Source organism: Phalangium opilio, unplaced genomic scaffold, assembly GCF_054372755.1.
Source record: "Phalangium opilio isolate 3A_F unplaced genomic scaffold, DU_Popi_V2 ptg000031l_1, whole genome shotgun sequence".
In the NCBI taxonomy this organism is placed as follows: Eukaryota; Metazoa; Arthropoda; class Arachnida; order Opiliones; family Phalangiidae; genus Phalangium; species Phalangium opilio.
Window position 1 is genome coordinate 10,499,095 of NW_028324158.1, and position 21,277 is coordinate 10,520,371.

Consider the following 21,277-nt stretch of genomic DNA (forward strand, 5'->3'; position numbering starts at 1 on the left):
GTTTATTTTGACTTACCGTTCGTTTTGTTGTAGCGCAACTAAAGTTTTGGAAACTCGATAAACACGTAGTATTTCTGAAATTAGAAAAAGGAAAAAGAAAAATTTTAGTAGATATTTATCTTTTTAAGCAAATTTGAATATCGATAATAATTTAATAACTGAAGCTAAATTATGTAAATTAGAATTTAAAGACTGTTATAAAATTCGGATAAATGAAACATAACCAAGAGCTTAAAATTATATTTAACAATGAAATAACAACAATATTAAAGTTATCTTGAAAATTATTAATGGAGTTTAACAAAGAAAAGATGAAAAGCATTTTGAACCAGCATACAAAATTTACCATAATTCCAATTTCTAAGATTATATGCAATTAAATATTCTATTTAAGAGGTAAAAATGTTCTTGGAAACTCGTTAAAACTGAACTTTATAATAGACCAGAATACGTAATTACTTTGAAAACCCGCTATTCCCGATTGACTTTCAAATATTCAACCAGTTTTCTGTTTCAACTACGTTACATCTTTAAAAGGAAAAGTCAAATCCAATTACCAAGGGACGAGCACCATTGAATTTAGTAAAGAATTCAATGCCTAAGATAACTAGGCCTCGGTTCAACGTCCCTTCGAAGACGAAGATCGCGTGTTAGGTGAAGTAATGCCAATACTGGGCACGCGTGTCCTTGCTTATTACCGTCAATTAACGAGTTCCTGGCAGACATGGGCGCTCTCCTCTCCTTTTGGAGTGAAATGAGCGTTTTGAGAGGAGATAATCAAAAATTATACTATTGTGAGTGGAGGGTGAGTGGGAGTGGTAGGCCTTTAACAAAACAATAGGCAAGAAAATGAGCGCATCGTTATAATATCATGAAACATTGGAGTGAACCTCTTTGCCTACTCGAAAAACCTATATTAAAAGAGCGCGAGTTTTTACGGGCGGTGTAAGGGGGGTGTAAAAGAGGGTGAGTTTTAAAAACATGCGTTTCACAATGCCTCGTGAGTGTGAGAGGTGAGTGGGAGGAAAAATATTTTGGGAGAGGGGGTTCTCTCCTTCTCGCCTTTGGAGTGGGGGGAAAATAAAAATCTTTCCACTGTACCTCGATGGGGGTTTGGGCGACTAGGGGGTAGGAAGGTAAATAGAGAAACAAAACTGACAGCTGTGTATTGAAATAGTCATGTGACTGTCTGGGTTCCCTGTGCTTGTCTGAATCGGTCTAGTGGTGAAATACGAATGCTTATTGGTTGAAACAAAACTTCGAGAATGTTCTAGGAGCGTTGCTAGGCTTGTAGTGTAAGAAAGCCTGGCAAACTAGATTCAATAGATGAAACGAAGTGGGAGAGTTAAGTTGCTAATTTAGGGAGACTTAAGTTGAAAGTTTAGGCATGGATAGTGAGGAAATGAAATCGGATTATGATGGTAGTAATGAAACGGAAGCGGATTATGATGGTAGTGATGAAATGAAAGCGGATCGTGATGAAGAAAAGACTGAACAAAAACATCAGCAAATAAAGAAAAATAGCGGTTTCTGTTTTGAACTTTCAACTGCGGGAATGCGTCTGAAAAACTATTACACTTACGAAGGACATACGTTCTATGAACCAACCAGTTCATATCTACAGTTAGTTTTGAAATGCGTTTTTTGTGATAAATGCATCAAGGGAAATGTAGGAAATTCAATATACAACTTTGAACGACATCTAAAAGTGAGTGCTATTATCTTTTACTTTTACTTTTACAATTACATTTTTAAACTTACTGTCAACCTCTTAGAGACTTCATAACATCGAGTTATCTAAAATAAAAGTTAGTGGAGAATGTGGGAAAATTCCCGTCTGTACTCAATCTGCACCAAGAACTCTCTTTGACCTTGGCTTTAAATACACTGGTTCAACGTCTGTCAATATGAAAGGAGCTTCTACCAGTGATTCTTCTTGGATACAGAAAAAATATAGACATGCTGTTTTGAACTACATATGTAGAGATGGATTGCCATTGAGCTTGCCGGATTGTAAGTGTTTACAATCAGTATTCTACTGTTAAAATTATACTTTTACAATTTTTGTTCTAATTTCCTGCAGCTCCTGGATTTAAGGAATTTATGCATGAGTTGAATCCAGAAATCAAAACATTATCAAGGCAGACAATATGTAGTGATTTGAAAAAATCAATCGATACAGTAGTAATTCCCGCCCTAAAACTAAGTTTGGGTTCTATCGATGAATGTGCTTTGCATCTATCTCTCGATATCTGGACCTCTAGATCAAGAGAGGGAATTATTGGAATTAAAGCACACTTTTTATCTGGTATATATTTATGCATACTTAATATATTGAAACAAGTATTTCATTTTCTACCTTTCATAGATAACTGGGATTTAGTATCGAAAACAATTGCCTTTAAATATTTTGGAGAAAAACACACAGGAGAAAATATTAGAGAAAAAGTAGTCCAAGCTCTACGAGAATTAAACATTGATCCCTTGCAGGTATACTCGATGCGGTTACCATGTCATGAATATAGAACCTTTTAAAGTTTATCTAATCCTTCCTTTTACTTAGATTGGAAAGGTCATGGCAGACAATGCTTCCAATATAACGGCTGCTTTTGACGTAGTTCAACGAATTGGCGTTGACTGGACCCCAATGGCTCCAGCAATTCGAAGTGACAAATTTGACAAAACAAGCAACTCGGACGAGCATGAAACTGAAATTGATTTTTTTGATAATGAATTTATTGAAAATGATGAAGAGCACCTTCTTCTCAATGAACAGGAAGGTACGATTTGTGTAATTATCCTGCAGGAAATGGAGAATAAATTTGAAATTCTTATACAATGAATATGTTAGCTCTCTCTGAAAAGGATATTGCGGAAATTTTAATGAATTGGGACCGAGTGAGATGTGCGGCTCACACCTTACAGCTGGTTGTGAATGATGGCTTAAAACTTGATGAAAAAGCAGCGTCCGTGATAGAGCATTGCAATAAAATAATCCGATTTATCCGAAAGTCCAATCATTATTCAGGGGAAATAAAGAAATTAACCGGAAAGGACTTACGCATTGCTAATGTGACACGTTGGAACTCGACATTGCATGCGCTGGAAAGACTTAACGAGGTTAATTTGAATACCATCTTAATTTCCGGGTCATTAGATTTGAGTATTCAGTTATTTACTTCTATTTTAGGATAAAACGTTTTACCAAGTTCAACAAGTACTTTTGAAAGCAGCTAATGAAGAACGCAAGAAACTTGATTTCGCATTGCCTCCAACGTCAATGAAGTACAATAAGACACGTTTTAAATTTAACAGAAATTATACTTTAATCATTACTCTATCTTTAGGCTTGATATTTCAAATTTGATTAAGCTTTTGAAACCAATTGAACAAGCAACAAATATTGTTCAAGGCGCTAAATATTCAACTTCAGCTGTCGCCATTTCTGCAGTTATGTTTGTTTATCACGAGCTAATTAAGTCAAAACCCTGTCAATATACTGGTTTGAAATATGGGCTCTTAGAGAGTATGAAGAAACGCTTCCAAGAGTTATTTCATGAAGAATCATTTCTAGCAGCTACCATTTTAAATCCCAGGCTTAAACTTGCTCTATTTGAAGGTACACAAGGTATTTCTGCCAAACGTTTCAAGTTTTTATGTAAAAATAACCAATATTGTAGGTGACCAAGCGAAACAAATTGGACTAGCTTCAGTTGAAAAAGCTAGACAAGCCTTAGAAAATTTACTCTCTACATATGCCCCAGAACATTGCGATGTTTTATCTCATGAAAATAATAATTTAACAGTTGCACAAAATGAAGCACCAACAGGTAAATGTGCTGGAATATTTTTCTGACCTATCTTTCACCTGGTTTTTGATGGTTCAACACTATATTACGCAGGCTTTTTTGGGTTCCTAGAAAGCATGGTCCCATCAAAACGAGGGCCAAGCTCTTCACATGAAATCTCAGAAATAAACATGTATTTAGCGGAACCCTACTCAACTGAGGACCCACTGAAATATTGGTCTTCAAATGAAAAAAAATTCCCAAGGTAACACCTTTAATCCAATCTAACTCTAAAGAGACTGATTTTTATAATTTTAATGCAGATTAGCTAAAGTTGCAAAAGTTGTGTTGTCTATTCCCGCGTCATCTGGCGACGTTGAAAGGCTTTTTAGTGTAGCTGGGGCATTAAAGCGGGCGCGACGTGGCCGATTAACTCCAGTGCAACTTGAAAGATTAATTCTACATAGAGAGTATAGAGTTGCAAACTTGCAATGACTATGAAAAACAATATTCCCTAATTGAAATGCACTAAATGTGATAGCATAAGTAACATAATAATATGTTACTTTTGGTGATAGTAAAAAGTACAAATAATTGAAATAAATAAATAAATATGTTCTGCTAGTCTAGTGAATGATCTAGTCTACCTTTTCAAATAAAAAATTTACTATTAAAATAATGTCTCATATTTTTTTTTGGAAAGTTTTGATGAGTGAATTGTTGCTAATGAAAGAGTGACACGGAAGGTGAGGCTCTGAAAGTACCGGAGTAATTTTCATATTTTGCACTCCTTTACTATATATATCAAAATTTGAACTATTTTTATGAATTACTAAATAATGATGAGAGGATGAGGTCTGAAAAATATTTTAGATTGAGAGAGATGAGTAGTCTTGGAAAACATTTTACATAATAAGAGGTGAGAGGAGGTTCAATAAAACTACGAGAAAAAATGAGTAGTGAGAGGAGTGAAAAATTTTTAATTTTATCTTAATTGAGATGAGAGGAGGTGTAAGAAAACTACGAAAGAAAATGAGCAGTGAGAGGAGTGAAACATTTTAATTTTTATCTTAATTGAGATGAGAGGAGGTTTATTAAAACTACGAGATAAAATGAGCAGTGAGAGGAGTGAAAAGTTACTATGATGTTTTGTTTGGGAAAGGAGCGAGGTTTACTGAAAAGTCCTACTATGGAAAACCAGTTGGAGTGAGCTGCTCCTTCCCTGCTAAAAAAATTTGAGGAGTGGGAGTGGGAGAGGCTGGGGGTTCGCCCATGTCTGGTTCCTGGGGCAAAGACCCAGTGAACGTTCCTATATGCATGCATACAAGGAAGTGGAACAAGAAGAAAGGAAAGAAAAAGAAAAAGTAGGCTTAGCTTCAGAATGTGTGAATGCAAGGTAGGACCGCCTGCCACCGTGCCACGCGGACTCGAGTCACTTAATCTAATGATACCCATGGGGCAATTGACGGCGCTCGAACCTGCGAAGCAACATAGATAAGAAATGCCGCATGCATCTCACGCCTATCTTAGACACTATATGCCTTTATTTTCCTAGATATAACCACGGAACAGGGAAATGAGGATGAAGACACGTTTTCAGAGGACATTTTGCTATATTCCACAACAGGGTTGCCATAGATTTTGAACTTAAAAATTCCAGGGGTTTCCTTAACCGCTTAAAGTAATTAAATTGTTAATTTTAAAGTCATAATGTTGCGTACTAGGAACAAATGTATTATTATAAACAATGGTTCATAAAATTTTCGATATGCCAAATAACTGCAGGGGTGTTTTTGAGGAGTAATAGCTATGAGTGTGGTTATCAAGCCTCACAAACGTCCCTGACTTTTCCCATGAATTTTTACACTCAACAAATTATTTCCCTGAAATTTCCAAGTTCTCCAGGTTTTCAAGGTTTGTATACACTACATGAAAATTACCTAACCAATGTGATACTCCATGACCTTTCTGACAAGGCAAGGATCGTTAGTAACAAGATTCTATACGCCTCCTTCACGCATACACCTAGTCTTACTCTTTCCACGAATTGTCTAAAAGTCAATGGACATTAGACAAACTATTTCTTACTTTAGTATATACGGGTAGTGTTTTTCTTATCAAAGACGAGAGAGAGATAATGGGAATTGCACCCGCTTAGAAACTATATTTATAATGATAAGGAAGCCTGGTGTAAGACGTTTTAAGTCTCCGTGTCTTTATAGAAGGGTATTCTTCTTTTGAAAAGTTGTATATTACTGGTTACGCTACACAGCCCATATCCAGGCACCGTATACCGTTCCGTTTACTTTTATTGTTTACTGGGTCATAAGGTCATAGTTGTTTTTGTGTGTGTTTTTCTTTTCTCTTTGCGGTTCTTCCACCACCGTGGGACCACGGTGTGTTACTATGGGAACGTGCCACGATATTTATTGATTACATAAAGTTCTTCTTAAAAACGTGGAGGGTAAACAGGAAGTAACCAATTTGGAACATTATAACTCTGGAAATTAAAAACATGGTTATGTCTATATAACTGAACTAAATACGTCGAATTTCAAAGTATTTCTCTAAGTGTAATAAGTATAATAACCTAGGGTGTAGAACTTCCTTCATTTTTATACGATGTTTTTATAGGAATTATTAAAGTTTGTTTACGCGAATTATTAGTCTGTTTACATAAATTATTTAAGTTTTTCGTGTGAATTATTTAAGTTTTTTATGTGAATTTTTAACGTTTTTATGTGAGTTATTAACGTTTTTTATGTGAATTATTAACGTTTTTTATGTGAATTATTAATGTTTTTTATGTGAATTATCAATAGCGTATATATGTAATATCTGTATAATTATTATTTTTAAAAGGTTAAGTATAAATATAACATTTATGACACGATAAATAATAATGAGTAATTATTAGATAATGATTTTTGGCGTGTTTACACGTTATTTTTTGAAAGTAGAGTAATTAGACTTAGAGGTTCATTAATGTGGTAGATAAAACGGTATGAATTTAAGCTTCAAATTTTAGACGAACTACGGTCCATGGAAAATGTAGATATATAAAACCCCAGGAAATTTAACCGCTGCAACACCCATTATTCATTATTTTAATTTTTTTGTTCCCTTGTCGCGTTAAACTTCCTTTCAGAAAGATTCGATAGAATTCGAACAGGAAAATTTTTAGGAACCTTCTAAAACTCTTGTCGGAATAAAACGTAATTGGAAAGGGAAATTGACAACAATTTTCAAACACGTGCATGCATGCGTGTGTTAGGGTTAGGTCTCCTGACTTCCCGCCTTTTCCTCCTCCCAGCACGTAACCCGGGTGACGTAGCTCGTGCCACGGGAGGAAACTTTTTCCCGCGCGTTTTTGATTTGCAACTAGTCCGGAAATTAACTATCGGAACGCATTTCCGGTTTCGATTATCGACAATGCTACCACCATGGGTATATAGTATTATATATACTAGGCCAAACTAGGCTTCAAAACTTGGTGCTCGTTTTAGCTTTACAATATAGTTTGCCAACCTAATTATTTTATATCCGTTTAGGCATATAAGTCTAGATAAATTTATAACTGGAATAACTATGGGCGCAATGTTACAAAAAAATGGAAAGGGAAACAAAATGAACGAGGAAGTGGAAATAGAAATCAAAATTTGGTAGCAAAAATCTGACTCAGAAATTCATTGTCTTGCTTTAAAATTAGATTTAGGATAGTTGGCATTAAAGTTGGAGTGAAATGAGAAGAATTTTTCGAAACTTGACTTAAATATTTAGGCCTAAAACTGGTATAAATTTTCAAACTTGGAATTAGGCCTTAGTTAGGTTTAGTTACATATTCTTTCTCTGAATTTAAATTAGGCTTAACACCGATTGATTTACAAAAATACCTTCAACTTCTCTTTAGAGATACTAGAAAATTTAAATATGCAAATTAAGCTTCCGAGAAATAAACAAAAAACGAATAGCAAAATTTGAGAAATTGTAAAGTTAATTCAAATGATATGAAATAAAAAAATTATTTTCAGGACGTTGAAATTCCATTCGAATTTAACGTTCTTGAGTTGGAAAGATTTTAATGCATTTTTAGGCCAAATTTGACATTCTTCTCGCCAAAAAAAAAATTAGATTAAAAAAAATGTAAAAAAGATTGGGAAAGATAAATAGGAATTTATAGTCTTAAGATGATAGAGAAAAGAAAAATTTATTCGCGCCATTAACCATCGATTTCCATTTACCATCTCTCGTGTCATTCTAAATTTGAACTAAACCCTAAACCTATTTCGTAATGCACTCGTAATCCGTATAGAAAAACACTACACGCCACACATCCGCAACAGTGCAAACTCCGCTTAAGACAAGCTATCTTACGCCAAAGGAGAAAGGAAAGTGTCGCCTTTTTTCCATGGAAAAGGAAAAATTAAATGACAATTTAACTTGACAGCAATGACAAAGGTTGAGTTAATATTAGACTATATCGTAATTCGTGGTCATGTTAGACTGGAAACAAAAACCCAAAACCTTGGGTTTATATTATGGTAAGAAGAATCAGTTATTATTCAGTTTTATCGAATTTTCTGGGGGGGGGGGAGACGAATAAAGAAACAAAAAAAAAAGGAATTAATTTAATTTTTGGGGTTTCTAAAAATGGGACAATTTTTTTATGAGGGAAAAAATGTATGTAAGAACACGTTAATGTGAATTTATGTATCAGAGAGATTTAAATATTGGGAATTCTGTGACTAATGACTTTGCGTCAATTAAAGGACAAATTTATGGGTTGTTTAAAAAAATTAAATTAAGCTTTGAAGCTTAAAATATTAAAATTCAAGATTTCAACGAAATAATGAAAGTGTCCCCTGTAAGGTGGCTTCTCCCTGAACACTGAGATGCGGCAGGAAAAACATTTCTACAGGGGCTATGAAAAAACGGAGGCCAATGCTGGGTTAAATTTGACTGTACAAGGCGTGAACGGAGATCAACTTCTTGACTCTATTGATAAGATGTTAATACATAGATTAGCTGTTGGGCTGGACTCGCTTAGATCCGAAATGTCATCAGATTTCGATCGTAAGCTCACCGGGTTGAGACTCGACATGGAGAGCTACTGTAATCAACTGGTCACGCAAACAATTAAAACTGAGATCAGTGTGGTAAATGATCATTTCGCGGCGGTAGAAGTAAAGTTGACGGATGTTTCTGCGGAGGTAACAAAGTTGAAGGAAATGAATTCGCAGAATGTTGAGGACATTCGCCAGCTTACGCAAAGGATTGAACAGGCTCTTTCACCGGAAAGTGACCATGTACCGAAGGAAAGCGCAGTGGCTATCATGGCTCGGAGAGTAGTGAAAGAGGTGCAGGATCATGAGGCCAGGGCCCTTAATATAATGGTCTTCGGTTGCGAAGCGCAGGAGTTGGATGATCCGCATACAGCCGCAAGTTGGCTGGAAAACGCTTTGGACCTTGAGCCATCTTCAGTCAAAATTACCGACATCCGAAAATTTAAACCTTCTGGTAACAAACCCCGCCCATCTCGACTTACAGTGGAAACACAGGCTATGAGGAAACTCATTTTGGAGAAGGTTGGTGGGCTTAAAGATAAGCCAGAGTTTAAGGGGGTATACATCCGTGAAGATCTGTCACCGCAACAACTTTGGCGACGTCGTGCGTTTTACTCTCGCAAACATCAAAAAGCTGGACGGAGTACATCGAGTGCCGCCGAGGACGGTGGTGCTAACAACCAACAATGATTCGGAGATAAGCAGTGGGGTCGTGGGAGGAGGAGGAGACGTAGGAAGGCCCGTGTAAATAGTAATTTCAAAATATCGTTCCTAAACATCCAAAGCGGTCGGAAGCGCGAACTCTGGTCTGAACTGTATCCCCAAATGCTACAAACCAACACTACCGTGTTCGCTGTCGCGGAAACTCATTTACGCGAGGACGAAGTTCCAGAATCGTGCCCGGGTTTTCGCTGGTTTGGTGTAAATAGACGGCGTGAGTCGAAGAAAGGTGGTGGTCTGGGAGTCATGGTCGCGGACCCTACGCCATGTCAACTGGTGCGATCTTGCGATGAACACATGTGGGTGGAGATGCGGTGTGGATCGATTGATATACTGATGGGAATTGTGTATTTAGCAACGGCTAAAGAGGACGCAAGTTGGAACGAAAGTATTTTTCAATGTCTTGCCAGAGATCTAGCCCATCTAAATGCCCATGGTCGCAAACCGCTTTGCATCTTGGATGATTTTAACGCCCACATTCCAGACTTGGATGGTCGCGAAAATTTGACTGGTCGTAAACTAATTACTTGGGTTATGGATCACGACCTAACGATCATAAATACCCTCAGCGAAGTATGTGTCGGCAAGACCACTTGGTCGGCTCGGGGGCTGTCGACTACCATTGATTATGCTCTTGGGAATGATCAGTTCCTCTCCCTTTTATCGCGCATGGATATTGATGAAGACGGTCTTATTAGCCTCGGTAGCGACCATAACGCCATAACTCTGACCTTAGATGTCTCGGTAAGACGTCACACGAAGGTGGGTCCGGTTTCGTGCCGCCCGCGTTGGAGGACCAGTGACCCGGTAAAAATGGAGAACTTCAAAATGGCGACTCATGAAGCGCTGCGTGGTAGGCCGTCCTTGACGCTGGACGATTTTCAGGCTACCGTGATTTCCGCAGCATCTGATACGCTGGGCCGTACGTCGGGGACTGGCACGCGAAAACCGCTGAAGCATTGGTTCGACCCTGAAGTGAAGATGGCCATTAATAAACGCAAGGAGGCGAACCGTCGGTACCGTAAAGCAGCGCGTGAGGGTCGTCGTCTTGACAATACAGTTTCGCCGGAATATATATCGCAGCTCTGGAATTCCTATCGCGAACTGAAACGGAGCGTGGCACAGCTTGTTGCGCGTAAGATTGGAGAAGTTAACCGAGCTACGGAACGCGATATCCTGTCGGATAAACGTTTGGCGAGTAAAAAATTCTGGCGGTTATTTAACCCACCACCTCAGACTCAGACCGTCGCGGCGGTGAAGGCGGACGATGGTTGCACGGTATTATCAGGCCCGGCCGCAATACGAACGAGGGTTTTAGAATTCTTCCGCGCGGAGGAAGCCGCTTTCCTTCAGTGCCACGCATCCCTTACCATCCCAATTGAACAGCGAAGTATCGATCCCAATCTCTCTCTTGTTGAGGACATTCAGGTTCAGGAAATTGACGCAGTTTTAAAAGCCCTACCCACGGGGAAATCTGCAGGCGAGGACTCAATATCCTATGACCTTCTAAAACATCTGGACGATTACTCGCGACGCGTTTTGTGTGAATTGTTTAATGATATCATGCAACAGTCTACTATTCCCGACTCGTGGGGGCTCACAGAAATTAAGTTATTATTCAAAGGTGGGGGAAAAGACATTGAGAATATCGCATCGTTCCGTCCAATAGCCCTTTCCCAATGTGTATCGAAGGTCTTCATGGCGATTTTAAAGACTCGGCTCGAACGATTTGTCGAGGAAAACAGTATTATGGGGGAGCTGCAGAACGGGTTCAGGAGGGATAGGAGAGGGTCGGATAGTTTATTTGTTGTTTCGCAGTTGATGGACATTGCGCGAATTGAGCAACGCCCAGTGTTTTTCGCGTTTCTGGACTTACGTAAGGCCTACGACAGTGTCTGCCGTCCGCGATTGTGGGCGACCCTAAGGTACTTGGGCATTCCTGTTAGCTTCGTAAATCTCTTGGCTAGACTTTACGACGGCGTAAAATATCGCTTCTGGTTTGGAGGGGATGTCACGGACTTTATGCCTAGCGGGGTGGGTTTGAAGCAGGGGTGTCCCTTGTCTCCACTTTTATTTGCGCTATACCTGGAACCCTTAGATAGGGCCCTCAGTAAATGCAATTATGGGTTCCCTCTTCGTTACCCTGGCAGTGCCTATGAGGAAAAAAGGATCCCGGGTGGTTTCTTCGCTGACGATATTTTTGCTGTGGCTGAGTCAAGGGTCTATCTACAAGCCATTCTGGATATCTGTGGGTCGTACGCGATCGAGTATGGATTGACCTTTAGCACAGACAAATGTGTCGTCTTCGCGAACACTTCACCAACACCTGGCGGGACGGACCCCATTTATTTACAGGGTGGGGTTTTGGCGGAAGTGCTAGAGGTGACATACCTAGGTGTGAAATTTAACAGTGGACGCCACTCCATGGAGAGCCAGGAGATTAGTTTGGCGGCGAAGGCAAACCGTTTGGCTGGCGCTATTAAGCACAAAGCGTTGCATTCCTACAACAAATATAGCGTCATGAGAACTCTATGGAAGGCGGTAGCGGTCCCGGCCCTAACCTACTCCAATGACGTCCTGTGTATAAGCGCGGATACATGTCGACGATTAGATAGGGCCCAGTTTTCGGTTGGGAAAGCTGCGTTGGGGGGAAATTTCATGACGGCCTATGCAGCCGTCAAGGGTGAAATGGCGTGGTCCGAGTTTGAGGAGAGGGAGGCCAAGAGTAAGCTGCGGTATCTCGGGAGGTTGTGGTTTATGGCGGAGACTCGCGTCGCGCATTGGGTGTATCGCTATGTTCGCACGATGCGCCGTAAAACTACATGGCTAAAGAGGTTAGAATACCTACACGAAAGATATGGCGCCGGCTTGTCGCGCAGCTCTATTGCATCGCTGCATGAATGGTACCTAGAAATAGATAGAGCGGTGGTAGCTACTTCCCAGGCAAGATGGCGGATGGAGCTTGCTCGTCATCCGAGCTTAACCCTTTACAGCCTGAAGGAAAGCCCGAGCCTAGAGTCGTTCTACGACAATTCTCTCGCGAGTGGCTATTTCTTCCTTGCTAGGACGGGGGCCTTGCCAACCAGCGAACGCTTGTCCCACATTTTTGGGACCGGAGATACTAGTTGCCCTCTTTGTGGCGCGGTCAAAGAGGACATAGCGCATGTCATCTTGGAATGTCCAGCCCTGGAGTTGGCGAGGGCGCCGTTTAGGACCTTTGGGTTGCCCGCGATTGAGGATACCCTGGCGCTTGGCGAGGGGCTACACTTAGAATTGGTAGGGACGACAAAAAGCATTCTCCGACAATGGGCCAATTTGCGCCAACAAAGCCCACCTTAGCCTGTTCTGCAATTCGTCGATGTACTTAGTCAATTGTTTAAGTGTTTAACTGTTTAACTGTAAATATTATATCGATTCCTGTATTGTATATCATTGTTTATTGTTCCGGACCTGTGAACACCGAGAGTGTTCCTCCCTGATTTAAAAGGGATTGTTTACAAAAAGGTCAATAAAATATTCATTCATTCATTCATGGGAAAATACGTGTATTTCGTAACCCCTGTATGCAGTCTTTTCCTAGTAGCATTCATTTTATTTTCAATATTTATTATTTATTTTAAAATTGAAAAAGAAGAAAATATTTTTAAAAATTCACTGAAAATATTAATTTACTTCCCAAGTTTCGCATTTTAGGGAAAAAAGACGTTAATAGAAAAATTCTAATGAAAATTGCGCATCAATGAAATGGGCGAACGAAAAGTCTAGTGTCTTTCTACCAACATTGAATTATTTTACTGAAGGAGAAAAATTTTCTCTAAACAAATATCTTGAGTAAATACCACCACCACCACCGGATTTAATTTTGTATTTTCTTTTCGCGTCCTTTTTTTCATCCAAAGAATTCTTTTTAAAAAAAGAGAGAATTTTTCCATTAAGTTTAAATATTTCAATGCAGAGAGCGAAAACATTTTCTAAAAACGCCTCTTTTTCCACCCAAAGCTTAATATTAATTTATATAAAATAAAAAAATGGCTTTTTTTAAATTCAACCAAGGCGTAAGAAAGAGACTGAACAGAGGGGTATATCACTTCCTAGCTTAACGACGTACTTCTCAATTGATTTAATACTGTTTAATCACGATTAACTTAGGCTAATTAATTATGTTCGGATATAATTAATCACGTAGAGATTAAATAAATCATGTTTAGAGTGATTACAGTGCTAAAATTTTTAGATTTTTTTTCGTATAAATTGTGATAATATTAATTAAATGGTGATTATGCATATCGTAATTAAATATTAAATAAATGGTGATGAAGTATATCCTGATTAAATGAATTAAATGGTGATTAAGTACATCCTAATTAAATGAATTGAATGGTGATTAAGTACATCCTAATTAAATGAATTGAATGGTGATTAAGTACATCCTAATTAGATTAATTAAATGGTTATTAAATATATCGCAATTAAATTAATTAAATGGTGATTAAGTACATCCTAATTAGATTAATTAAATTGTGATAAAATATATCGCAATTAGATTAATTAAATCGTTAAACATTTAACTAACGATTACCCTGATTTAATCACTTCACCTGATTAATACACCACCTAAAACCATGATTGCAGAAGTGACCTACCCCTCGTAGGGAACGTTACAGAAATCACTTTAGAACCTTTAGCTTCGGGGGCATAACCCTATTAGTTTTTTTAAGCGGTTTTTTTTCTTCTTCCTCACCAGGGCGACCGTAGTGTAATTTATTTTAAAATGTGGGTGGAAAGGGGGGGTTAGGGGGTTTAACATCAGACTCATTTAGGCGAAAACTTTGCACTGGCAAGCCATATCCTTTTCTTTTTTTCCCTAACAAAAACTCTTTTCTTTAATTCGGCGCATGCGTGTAGCTGTTATTTCCAAGCCATACTCTTGATCCGCTTACTATATCGCGTCCCCCCCCCCCACTAGAATATAACGGGATGATAGAAAAAAAGTACCAAGGCTTAAGAAACAAGATGTAGCTGAAGGATTAATGAAGTATTGAATTACGATAATGAACATAACATATTATTGTTACTCATTTATCAATAACAATAATAAAAAATTAAATAATAATTTAATTTAAATATTTTAACGCCAAGTTGATAATTATTTGTCTAAAACAACACGTCAATCAACTCATTTCACGTGGTTTTGCGCCAGTAATAACTGCATACGTTTGTTTAATCGCTTAGCATCTTGGAAGTACCTTCGAGGTTTTCAAAATCGCCTCAAACAAACGTTATAATTGACTTAAATAATATTATCAATTATAAATTAAGTCCTGTTCACACTTGACCAATAAAAATATTTCAATATTTGTCAAGCTTGGTTAGAGTCAGTTCAGTTCAATTATGCCAACAAAAAACCCCTGACGGACAGAAACGAAATTCAAAAGCGACCGTCGCCATCTTGCAAAGAACAAAAAGAGAGTTAGAGAGGGCCCCCCTTTTCAAAAATAGCTGTTTCAAGCGTATAATAATGCGGCCAGTTTTGGGGGGAAACGCGTTTTGTAGGAAAAAAAACGAGGGGATGGTTGGAGGGAGAGAGTGAGTGAAAGAAAAAAAAAGTAGAAATTCCTAGTTTCTTAGGACGGAAATTGAGCATCGTTTCAGTGCAAGGAGAGAGGAGAGAAGAAATAAAAAAATGCATCCCTAGGTTTGCTATAGCTTGGTATACTTTTTTTAAGGGGGTGTTTCTCCGACTCTCGCTTCATTTGGCACCTAATCTGGCAAAGACACTTTTCCTAACGCCATCTCGCGACGGTTCCTTAGCCACATACCTCTTTAACTTCCTTACTTCCTCCCCCCCTCACCCATGGAAGGGAAGATGTTGGGGATGGATATGGGTGAATTTTCTTTTTTTTTAAAACATTTGTTGCTATGAAAGAAAATATATATATATATACAGGGTGTTTCTGAAAGGTCCATCAATAATGAAAGGGCGTGTTTATTGGGCCATTTTGAGTCGAAAATGTTCAATGGCATTTTTCCGTCCGGGCCACTGTTTTCAAGTTATGATTGGAGTAATTTACGGATGACCCCTTAAATTTAATTAAGAAATTTTAAGACAGCGCTAATTTAATGAAGGGGTCATCCCTAAAATATTCAAATCATAACTCGAAAACCGTGGCTCGGACGGCAAAATGTCATAGAACATTTTCGACTCAAAATGGCCCAGTAAATACGCCCTTTCATTATTGATGGACTTTTCACAAACACCCTGTATATATGTATTTATATCTAATATCAGAGCAAAGTGGCTCTAAGGTTTACCTCCCCCCCGGCTTTATTTAACTGACCCAGTTTTGGGATATCGATGATGCTTATTACATTTCGTAAGGTAAGAGCTTTCAAATTACCTTAACCTGTATCTTTTTGGAATAGAAGGATTTAGTTCAAGAAGTACAGTATCCAAAAATATACAGCGGACATTAATACAGCAGGTGATGATTTTAGGTTTAAGGAGCACTATATTGAAGTGTAGAAATAACGTTAATCTTCATATAAATTGTAGAAATAACGTTAATCTTCATATAAATTGTAGAAATAACGTTAATCTTCATATAAATTGTAGAAATAACGTTAATCTTCATATAAATTGTAGAAATAACGTTAATCTTCATATAAATTGTAGAAATAACGTTAATCTTCATATAAATTGTAGAAATAACGTTAATCTTCATATAAATTGTAGAAATAACGTTAATCTTCATATAAATTGTAGAAATAACGTTAATCTTCATATAAATTGTAGAAATAACGTTAATCTTCATATTAATTGTAGAAATAACGTTAATCTTCATATTAATTGTATAAATAATGTTAAACTTCATATTAAAGTGTAGAAATTACGCTAAACTTCATATTAAAGTGTAGAAATTACGCTAAACTTCATATTAAAGTGTAGAAATTACGCTAAACTTCATATTTAAGTGTAGAAATTACGCTAAACTTCATATTTAAGTGTAGAAATTACGCTAAACTTCATATTTAAGTGTAGAAATTACGCTAAACTTCATATTAAAGTGTAGAAATTACGCTAAACTTCATATTAAAGTGTAGAAATTATACGCTAAACTTCATATTAAAGTGTAGAAATTACGCTAAACTTCATATTATAGTGTAGAAATTACGCTAAACTTCATATTAATTGTAGAAATAACTTTAAAACTTCATATTAATTGTAGAAATAACGTTAAACTTCATAATAAAGTGTAGAAATAACGTTAAACTTCATAATAAAGTGTAGAAATTACATTATCATAACGTAACATTCCCGTTTGCATATGACGTATAGTGAGTGTCAACAAAGATAGACACGTCAAAGTAAAACATTATTTCATAAAAATGAGCCATTTAATTTAATAGCCCCTCATTTTTTAAAAATTAACCATAAAAAGGTTTTTATAAGACAACCCATTAACGATTTATGAACAACATAACAAAATCCACATAGAAAATAAAACGAAGTCCAACTATCCCAACAGACATTTCGTAATAGTACAGTTATTTTTTTTTTCATACGGTTCTTAAACACAAGCAACACGACTAGCGCTATAAGACGGGGGAGGTCAATCCCAAGCTGGGAGAGTTTCCCGGGTTTCCTTGAGTAATATTTTAAGACTCTGTAGGGTTTATTTAAGGATCATATAGTAGCTTTCCCCCTATGCCCCACACGCTGGAAGAAGTTATAGGAAGAGATAGTAGGATAGATGCAACAACAATGATCTCTGGGATCAGCGATGCGGATTTGATAGGGAATATATAGTGATCTATAAAGAAGAGAAGGAACTATATAGGAGGAATAGATGGAATTCGAGCACACACATGTATACATATATACCTTTGTAGATCGAGTACATTATACCATTACGAAGGTACAATGTTGAAGAAGCTGATATCTATGGGTTTTAAATGGGGCTAGTTTTTAAAGGGTGGTTGGGTTAGGGACGAATGGTATATTTAGGAATGACATGAACTTAAGTTTGTTCGCGTTTGCTTCGTGAATGAAGGCGGATTGTTAGGAAGGGGCGTTTCTTCGTAAAGTGCAAGTCTCATGAAAAAATACTTGCGTTGGAAAATTTAAAAAAAGGGGGAAATACGATAATTTAAATTATTTTGTCACGTATTTTTTCACCAATTTATGTAAAACGCAAATTGGTCAGCTTGGTTCACCCAGAAATGCAAATTGGAAATTTTAATTTTTGGGCAACTCAAGCCATTAAGGCATTTATAAATTTAAAATTTTAGGGGAAACTTGAGCTGTTTAAGAACATAATGTAAGGAATTATAAAAAATATAAACATTCTTAAATCCTTAATTTATTGGGCAATGAAAGAAGCCAAAAATTTGTACCCTAATCATAGGATGAAGTCAAAAGAAACACCCAAATCTTAAAAAAATAAAACCAATAACGTGACGTGTCGAATCATCCCCTGACTTTAAAACTCTTCACGAAACTGTCCCTTTATCACAACGTCCCTAGTCCTTACATATATCCTCATCCTTCATTCCACTTTTCTCATCGAACGACGTTAAATACAGAATCCTACTTGGGAGACGATGGGTGGGAGAGACGGAGGATGAAGTCCTATAGATTCCGCTTCGACGAGCTTTCCGAGGTAATATCACATAAAAAAACCTCCATCCAAGAGGAGAAGGAGGGATTGTAAGGAGCCAAAAAAGGACTCTTACTTACCGAAATAAGAAAACGCGAGCAACGCGAGTGAGGAGCTAGGGCCGCGTCGGAATTATAGTACTAGATCTGAATTGAGAAAGAGTGTAGGGATGGGGGCTGACTATAGCTTTCTTGTACGGATAAGAGGGACTTTCCGATGGTGGATATACGCCAACGCTGGTTTTTAACATAAGGACTATGACTTGCTGATGCCTAAAGAGGATGGTATGAGGAGGGCTAAAGGCGTCATCTAGTGGACTTTCAAGATGTTTTGATCCAAAGCCCCGTTCGCATAACCTTATACAATACATATCTTACTTCATTCAAATAATCTTAATAATTAATAATACAGACAAAGCTAGATCTAAGTCTCAGACAGGCAATAAGAAAAAGAACCAAACGTGGATATTAAGAGACCGTTTCTTAATAAATTAGCTAGCTCTTGCTGCGGTCGGTCGGTTGTTTTTGGGGCCACTAAAAGAAAAGGACATCAGAGAAAAGGGTACAGAGATTAAAATGCTCATCTTTTCTTGTTGTAAATAGAATATAGTGCAGTCGAAGGTTCTAACTTGAAGTAGGCAAGGTATTACTTGAAAATATCTTGGTATTATGAGCTTCCCAAATTCTCTAAATAGTAGAAAAATTCATCGCATACCTACTATAAATTTACGAACACTACATAAAGGCGTCTCATGCCCTTCAAATACAGAGTTCAAGGTCATAACAGCCCCAAATGTTTAATTTTCAACTCTAGGCAATTAAAGATGCTTTTCCAAACAGCGACATCGTTATCATAGATGACGAACAAAGTTAAATCAACAACAGAATCAAAATGATGAATTACAAGAAACTCTGTATGGTCTATAGAAGAAGATTTTGTGAAGAAAGTTACCAACGAATTATGACCTTCTGAACAAACAGAACGAAGTGAAACTGGAGAAACAAAACTAGAAAAGCGAGGCAGGGTGGGTATATGCGGAAAAGAGCGAGTGCAAGCCAGGACAGGACAGTGCTATAGCACCGTTTTCCATTCATCCTTGAAAAAGGACAGATACAATACGCTAGCTCCTTTCAACCCTGTTCCTTAACAACATAAATTTAACCTACCCTCTTTCATAAAGGAAAAGGGGGGCTTCAGGGCTATGCCCCTCAAGGGAAAGATACTGAAAATACCCAAAGAGAGAGAGATGGAGGAGGAGAAGAGTGCACAGAGCCGCGGGTCCTACAAATCTGGTGTCGTTTATTAATGATCCAAAACCATTGTATTCGAGGCGCTACACCACCTAATGTTAGCCCATGCAGTGTAGATAGCCACGCCTCGTGATTCCGTTTGGCAAAAGGCTTAGCTCTGCGGTACGGTTCCTCTTTCAGTCTTAAACCCCATTCAGACTAAACTAAAATCATTCGTAATCAGTCTGTTAACACACGTGTCAACGACTACGTAAAAAATAATAATTCGCGGGTTTAATTTGAAAATAAAAAAATTCAGTTTAGTCGGACAGTGTCGAGATGGCACCACATGGTTAGCCATAGCTCACTCGATCATGCCTTAATAACGCATGATCGAGTGAGTTACGCTTTAGCAGACAATACAAGAAAGTTTAATGATTCTTGGTGCTGTATTTCTAATTTTGTGTTCGGCTATTTTGTATTTTAGTATTCAAAGGTCTAAGGTCTTGGAACAAAACAATCACCATATACGCGACTCGTTTTAAGTCGTCTGCTATCACGTCTGAACAGGGAAATGAACGTACCGACGCTACGGAAAGATGTTACTCCGTCTGAATGGAGCTTTAGTAGCTAGATACGGAGATGAGGCGGTGGAAGGGAAGGGAGAAGCTTTACGCATTCGCAAACAATAAGGTCGACACTAATCGGCATTTTGTTACACAGTTCGTCAAAGGAGGAAAATGACTCCAAATTCGGCCAGAAGCCCGACCACGAAGACGACGAAAGACAGAGAATTAATTACTAATGTGCAGGATTGTGTTATGTTTCGTTTTGTTTTGTAGTCTGATGTTTATAATATTGTATACTTCTTTTTGCCCGAGAAAGTTGTTTGTTGTTTTAATAAAATGAGGCAGAAACTTCTTGTACCTCAGGAGTTTAACAAGATAAGTGTTTAGCTGGTTCGACTGAGAATATAAAGGGTGCTCCAAAATGGCTGATTATTTAGGATCGAAGTACAGTGCATGGGAGCTTGCTGGTTCCATGGCCAATTTTGAGTCAAAAATGTAATTTCTATGACAATTTGTCCTAAGGGACTCTATAAACAAGTTATAATTAGATCATATTAAGGATGACACCTTAAATTTAAGTAAGATAATGGTAATTTTAATTAAGAGCAATAATAACTGTAAACTGTGGCCCTTAGGGCAAAATATCATAGACGTTACATTTTCTACTATAAAAAAGCCCATAAAACCCACAATACTTCGGTGCTACCACCTTTTTTTTGGAATATTTAAGTACGGCGTTCAAGAAAATAGGTTAAAATTAACCAGAAACATTATAATAGCTATATAAGTGTGTTTATCAGAAATGGAGCGACTATTGGGCTCAAGAATGGCTAAAGTCTAGTTAGAGTAGACAAAACCCAGAATACCACGTGACTATCACTATCATTTACAAAATTAAACGACCCAAATAAAAATATCTCGCAAAAACCATCAATTTAGTCAGGTATGGGTAATTCCCATAACCACGCAAATAATTAAATATTTACTTCCAATACACGTACATAAATAAAAAACACACATCGCAAAATCCCAGGCGCTCGCATCGCATCAGAACATTTGGGGGGTCATAGGGAAGTCTTTCATAATCCATTTCCCAGGACCATGGAGGAGTGTAGGAATATTAGGAACAGTCCGTGAGAGACAAGTTCGTAAGCAGCTGCCCCCGTAAAAGAGAGAGCGGGTTGGCGAGCGAGCGGGTGTCACTAAATTATTTATCAATAGATTAAATATTTTAAAAGTCGCTCGCCAGGA

The 21,277-nt window shown here is 37.7% G+C and overlaps 2 protein-coding genes across 7 annotated transcripts in view; one reads left to right on the plus strand and one right to left on the minus strand.

Annotated features, from left to right (window-relative positions):
- The window catches only part of LOC149690564 (protein YIPF6), a 100,547-nt gene that overhangs the window by 37,505 nt on the left and 41,765 nt on the right, over nucleotides 1-21,277 (minus strand). For all 6 annotated transcript variants that reach the window (XM_089870135.1, XM_089870133.1, XM_089870134.1 and 3 more), the window contains one exon: nucleotides 17-74. The gene's annotated coding sequence lies outside the window, so the exon portion shown is untranslated. The remainder of the gene's footprint in view (nucleotides 1-16; nucleotides 75-21,277) is intronic.
- Nucleotides 1,397-2,302, plus strand: LOC149690565 (uncharacterized). The gene is made up of 2 exons (XM_089870824.1): nucleotides 1,397-1,708; nucleotides 1,776-2,302. The coding sequence occupies exons 1-2, from the start codon at nucleotides 1,403-1,405 to the stop codon at nucleotides 2,043-2,045; spliced, it is 576 nt and encodes a 191-aa protein (XP_089726950.1). The 5' UTR covers nucleotides 1,397-1,402; the 3' UTR covers nucleotides 2,046-2,302.